This window comes from Hordeum vulgare, chromosome 3H (assembly GCF_904849725.1).
Source record: "Hordeum vulgare subsp. vulgare chromosome 3H, MorexV3_pseudomolecules_assembly, whole genome shotgun sequence".
Classification (NCBI taxonomy): domain Eukaryota; kingdom Viridiplantae; phylum Streptophyta; class Magnoliopsida; order Poales; family Poaceae; genus Hordeum; species Hordeum vulgare.
In genome coordinates, this window is record NC_058520.1 from 394,955,469 (window position 1) to 394,962,341 (window position 6,873).

Here is a 6,873-nt window from a genome sequence, read left to right on the forward strand (position 1 = left end):
AGTGATAGACTCAAGCTTTGCCGATTTAATTAAGATAGAAACAAAAACTCCCAGTGAATGTCCTTGGATTAGTATGACCGAAATCAAATGATGGCAGTTTTGTGAAAGAAATTGCCACCCTCCTATAACTAAAATTGTCATGAAAATTGTTCGTAACTGCCATCCCAGCGAACGTTGGTCGTTTATTGGGGTCCTTCTCCATATTGGACCTTTTGACATTACTGCGTCACATGCTTAGGGCATGTATAATGATGGCATATCTCTACTATTAAAGCAGGATCGAACGTCGTGATGGTTCAACCAGCTGGATGGTTCGACCTCCCAGCGACACCTCCCTTCGTTCGACCTCCCCCTCCCACGTAAAAAAAAAACTGCCACGTTTCCCACCCCACCTCTCCCCACCCTTGTTCCCGATCTGGTCTCTCTCATGCGAAAAATCATCCCACAAGAAAAATCTATCTCTCTCGACCGGCCCGCTCGCGCCCCCCGCCTCGCCGAGCCCGCGGCCGCCGCCTCCTTCCTTGACGCGCCCTCCCCGCTCGCCCACCCGCCGCGCCCGCGCCATTCCCTCCGCCACCTCGCGCGCGCCGCGGCCGCCAGGCCGCCGACTGGCCCCCTCGCGCCCCCGCCTCGCCGAGCCCGCGGAGGCCGCTCCGGGACCTAGCGTTGCGCGACCTGGCGGCGGGCCGCGTCGCCGAGGCCGCGCTGATCCTCGGGGACATCGGGCGCGCATCTGCGGTCGTCGTGATCACGCTCGATCCCCCTCCTAATGATGTGATGGTTTAACCAGAACCCCGATCTCATCTCTCTCCCGAGTAAAATCGCCGCCGCTTGTGCTCGCCTCATCCGATCGGAAGTCTCATCCCTTCTGCCCGTCGTGAAGAGAGATAAGAGAGAGGGACGAGCGCAGCCGCGGTGATGGCCATTCTCCTCTTCCCCATCCATTCTCCTCATCACCTGATCCCATCACATCGTCAAGGGAGCCTCACGCGAGCTGTCGCATCTTTCCTGCCTGCAGGCACTAGAGGATGCGTAGTCCAGCGCCCATGTCCTCCGCCCTCCTCTTACACGTCGGCCTTGCATCCCCACCATCATGGACAACGACGGCGTGCTCCCCATGGTGCTCAGGTAGGTGTCGCTTCATCCTCGGCCACCTCCAAAAACACGAGAAGATCCCTTCCCACACCATCAAAGGTATCCCGCCATACTTCCACCGATCTTGGTGCTTACTTGTTCATTCTCCAAAACATTGCACCCAAGAGGTGTTTGGTTAAATGTGCCAATGGGTTTTGATTTGTTAATCGGTGAACTGGTAATGGTGTGCTTGTAGATCATCATGTATGAGCCCTCCAATCTCGTCCTGCACTCCAATTGGATATATCCAAATTGTGGGATTGATGGTTAGTTTCATGACAGGTCTACATTCAGGCTACTGGGGAGCGGAGCACGGAGATGGTCACGGACAAGGGAGACATCTACATAACATCCAACCGCGACTAAAACAGGAAGGGTGCCGTGCAGGAGCCACTCTCAACAGGCAGGGAAGGAGCTTGCCAAATAATGCCTGCTAAACAGAGTTCATAATTTTATTTTGCTTGTGCTGCTAAGGTATGTAAAAAAAGCTAGCGGATGTTTGCTTATAATGTCTTATATTCAGTACTTATTTATGTTCATACCACATTACTCTTATGGATACGAAAGGAGATTATGCTCTGACTAAACATTATGCTGTATTTAGGGCGGTGCAAAATCCAATAGTGAGTGGAGAGACTGTGATTACATATCTAATTTTTCTCCTTTTTCATCTCAAGAAACGGGATGTTTTATCATGTTAGCAGATGATCATCAAGGCATAACATGGTTTGCTCCGCCGTATCTCTCTGTGGTGCAGAACAATTTCAAGTGGCACTAGCGGTGCGAGTTACTACAACTGCACTTTCAACACGATGAACCACCCACCAGACGGCCGGTACGTCACTGTGTCTGCCATGGGAAGTTCTACTCGACATGGGAGCCCGGGCAGAACATGAAACTGTAACTCAAATGAACTATATGCAGTCTGTAGGAGATAGATTATTTGTTCAGCATGTTCAGAGCTGAGTCTGTTTATCATCTGAAACTATGCAAATTATCACAATGTTTGGCAAAAGGGATGTTGCAGGTTCATCGACGACAACGAAGGATTCGTGCTAGGGCAATACGGCGTCTTGCACCTCTACGTTGCCTGAAGTACCAGGAATGGCCATTTCTATCTAAACCTCTTTTATATTAAATGATCTGTATACCGTGTTTCCTTCTCTTGATATTCAAAATTTAGCGTATTTTTTTCTATGTTTCTGATACATCGATAATTTGCATGTATATGCTGAAAATGAGTTGGTATGAAGAACAAAAATCTTGAATCAAAATTGATTATGCAAAAGGAAACTTTTTTTCTATATAACTTGCTTTTCAAACTTCCTTGGATGGTTTATTTGAATCTGTTAAGTCTGCATGTGGTAATTCATTTATAGAATTTCTTAGTGTAAGTAAATTATCATTACTCCAACTCTGGCTTTTTCGGAGTTGACTGCTGAAACCCAAGTTCCAACATCATTTATATACTTTTGAATGGAAAAAACAAAAAAATCCAATCCATGGTTCTCTGTTTTCTGCATCTACTAGGAGACTTCAAAGTGTTCGATTGCCTTGGTCAATATATATTTTTACATTCTGTGTTATTTGCATGCTTATTGATTTGCAATATCAATGAAACTGGGAACAGTGGGTTGCTTATCATCCTATTCATGACAACACAATAGCTGACAATAGCTCATCGAGGTAGTCATCCTCCCTGTACATTCCTGGCTTCACAAGAACCTGGACTGGTTTGATTTGATAGTTGTGGTAGTGTTGAATTTTCAGATGCAACATGGGTTTTTAGTAGTACAGAGTGGACATCAGGAATATAAATAGTTTCAGGAATTGCATATGTTTTTAAGATGCTTCAAATAGTCGGCATCACTGAATTGTACATCTAAAATTCATTTGCATAAATTAACTGAAGTTTGTTACAAATTTTGTATCATATTCAGGTTAAGTTTAGTTCATATATGCCATTCAGTGAGCTTTGGTCGACCATTCTTTTTTCTCCTATATTGTTCGTGATCTCATTATGAACAAAAATCCCAGTTTTTGTTTGGGTCGTCTTAATCAAATAGCCATTGTACTTGAATGCAAAATAAGTTCAAAGTAGGCTATTCATTGTCATCTTTCGATATTTTTAGTTCTAATGTCTTTTGTATTTGTACAGTATTGGGCGCTTACATACAATATGTTAACTTATGCAGAGGACAAGTGCCCCATCACTCGAGGCTAGGTACAGCCTAATATTCTTATGCAACATTATCCGGTCTGGACCATGTCTTACAAGATTAAACTTGGAATTTTGCTTCGGTTTCAAAATTTTCTTTAATGAAATTTTCATGCCATTGTTTGTTTTGAAAAAGCCATGATTTTACGACAAAATGGAAAGCTCATGTGTAGTCGTAGTAGTAGTACTTTAGCATTTAATGGTGTTCACACGAATAGAAATTTGGCTGCCAAGATCTCATGTAAGCAAAAATAAATATTGCCTCATTGTTTGTCGTTTGTCTGGTTGCGGTCATAGTGTATTTTAAGGCCATATAACTTTGTATCGTTGGGAATTACATATTCACATGTATGTATAGAGACTAACATTAAGTTTGTTTCAGCCTTTGGGTCTACTGGAAAGTTCCTGGTACTCGGAATATTTTATCACAACATGCGGGAATAAAAAAACCAAAAAAATTCTAGACATATAAATAGTTTGTTGTAAATCCATTAAACAACGCCTGCCGGGAGTAATATCAAAGGCTCTTCCCTCCTTCTATCCAGAAGATTAGCCTGGAACCCTAGCTATCTAGCCCGACGCCATGGCGACCACATGAGGACCTAAACCCGGCCGTGGATGGCGTGGATCAAATCCACAGGAGGTGGATCCTCCAAGACCTACCTCCTCCCACATGCATTTTTCGGTATAAAAGGTTGATCACTGCAGAGGAGTTGTGTTTCTTTGGGTTTTGGTGTCTGATTTTATCATGTCTTTTTGCCAGGCAGTGGATTTCATGGTGAGCGAGGCAAGAAGGTATAAGATGCGGTTAATACTGTCACTATGTAATAACTGGGAAGATTATGGAGGGAAGGCACAATATGTAAGATGGGGCAAGGAGGCTAGCGTGGATCTTACTTCTGACGATGACTTCTTCTCTGATCCAACACTTAAAGGGTACTACAAAGCTTTTGTTGAGGTAAATTTCTGGTTCCTTACCTCAGATAGCCATCGGAAATGGGTTCTTGATATCTATCATGCTGCGTGACCAATGGAAATCATAATATGCTTAGCTATATGAAATGACACCAGCAAATTGTTATTGCTAATTGAGGTGTACTTAGGTAGACCCATCCCCCCTCCACAAAAAAATGGCAACGTATACCCACCTCGTACTTTACACAGCAGGTCGTCGTACGTACGTAATACGAGGTGGGTACAATGTGAGGTACGTACGGCGGTATGTTAGTGTACAATACGAGGTGGGTATACGTTTCCCCTTCTACGTTTTGTGTCTAAGTGTTGCTAATTTTAGTTTGCCATCTCTGAATTCTGTAGTACTGTATTCCTTCTATACCAGAGTTCCAATACTATGCATATGTTTCCTTTGTTTAGGATGTTTTGTCAAGAATAAACACAATCACAAATGAGGCCTACAAAGACGATCCTACTATCCTTGCCTGGGAGCTGATTAACGAGCCGCGTTGCCCTTCAGATCCATCATGCGATACGCTGCAGGTCCTTTATTGTGGTCTTATTTTTGTGAACTTTTACGTTCCATGTATGTTTGTCCACTGTACATTTTGAAGAAATTGGGTTCTCGTAGGCATGGATAGAAGAGATGGCATCTTACGTGAAGTCTATAGATACGGTGCACCTGGTGAAGATTGGTATTGAAGGGTATTGTGGTTCGTCTACTCCAGAACTCTTGCTCATCAACCCAGATGATTATTCAGGGCATGTTGGAACGGACTTTATCAGGAACCATTAAGCACTGGGAATTGATTAAGCTTCAGCTCATATTTATTCACACACTTCGTAAGTCCTCATGTCTGATCCCACATAACATATACAACTGAGTAGCTATAGCAGCTGAATTAAACCATTCACAGAAATACGGAATTTACTATCAGGGCTGAACTTAGGACTTTTTGCTAGGTTGCCTGACTCAACAGAGGAAAGACACATTCAGTTTGTGACCACTTGGATGCAACAACATATTGATGATGTAGCAAACTTGCTGGCCATGCCCATTGTGATCGGGGAGTTCGGATTATCACTGAAGGACGGCAAGTTTGAAAACGAGTTCCGTGAAACTTTCATGCAGACAGTGTACAACAATTTATTGGGTTCTTGGGAGAGTGGAATGGTTGGAGGAGGCTGCCTTCTATGGCAACTCTTCCCTGAAGGTGCAGAACACATGGACGACGGTTATGCAGTTATTTTTGCAAAATCACCATCCACATTCAACCTACTTGCAAATCACTCAAGGAAGCTAGAATGATGAGAGCATGTTGCTTCCCCTTCCCATGCTACGACTTCGTTCGGTATACAGGAATGTTGCAGGAACATTTAAAGGACCAGTTTCCGTAGGAACTTTTAAAGGACCAATTCAGTATACATGGTTTTTGAAGCCAAGATCTTACTGTAAAGTTGAATGCCTTATGTATATCATGTACCCTAATAGCTGGTCTCTGGTTCAAAAGAATGTGATACCATGAAAAAAGGTAGAGATTGAATTGTGCAATAAAAATTTGCCCCTCCATCCTGCGAATAATATATTTGTGGCATTTTGTTTCCATTTTATGTACGTATTTGTTTGTCATATATGCATATGCAAACAAAGTCATGTTGAATGGTACCCTCCATCCCCAGAACGTTGGGTAAGTGTAATATTGCATTTGGTATTGTAGTAGAACGTTAAGGTTTAATAAAGAGTGTGGATTCATGAGCACATGGGCACATGGCCAGATATGTTTAATATGTCACTTGCCCTGTCATGCTTATAGTTTTCTATTTTTGTTTCTCAATTATATTACGGAGGCACATCTCCAGTGTTTCTATTGCAGTTGTAGTTCTGCAAATGCTGTTTCTTTAGAAAATAGCGAATGTTGTGCTCATAGTAGCAAATGCTTAGCTGGAATTTTTCAGATATACTATCCTCAAATTGTGCAGATGTACATTAAAGATTCCCTGATTTTTTTTTCTGCAAATGCACAGCTGGAATTGCGTTTTTGTGGTTTAAATTCCATTTGTTAGACAAGCATGTACTATTGATCTTTAGTTTCTATGTATCATCATCAGATTTCGGTAAGAGTTCGAGCATCTTTTGTTTTCATTTTCCAGAACCAATATGTTTTGATGCATTTGCTTTGACCAAACAATGTCAATGAGTTGAGCTTAAGAAAATCAAACGAAGCATTTATTCGTAGTCCGAAATCCAAGTAGTTCAAAAACGCGCACCTACATATGAGTGTTACCAATCCATAAATCAACAAATGACAAGTATAACAAGAGCTAGCTTATCACGTCATAGTGAAAATGTATGAATTGAAGTGGAGTGGTGATACCAAAGCTAGAGCATGGAGTGGACCAAGAATAAAGAGGGCAAAGGAATAGCAAAGTTTGTCTTGTTAGTTCAAAGAAAGAAACATTGTTATGTTGTCCCGTGGCAACGCGCGGGCATTTAACTAGTAGATATAGATGCCCTATGATAAAACGTAGCTTTCGGCATTTATATTAATTTTTTCTCTCCAATGCAA

General features: G+C 42.4%; 1 protein-coding gene across 1 annotated transcript; it reads left to right on the top strand.

Moving 5' to 3' along the window:
• Nucleotides 1-1,093: 1,093 nt before the first annotated feature.
• On the top strand, nucleotides 1,094-5,615 carry LOC123441789 (mannan endo-1,4-beta-mannosidase 8-like). Its single transcript, XM_045118020.1, is given in 6 exon segments — nucleotides 1,094-1,128; nucleotides 1,739-1,757; nucleotides 4,116-4,310; nucleotides 4,727-4,849; nucleotides 4,938-5,149; nucleotides 5,270-5,615. Coding segments are annotated over 6 exon segments (930 nt in total).
• The last annotated feature ends 1,258 nt before the right edge of the window (nucleotides 5,616-6,873 follow it).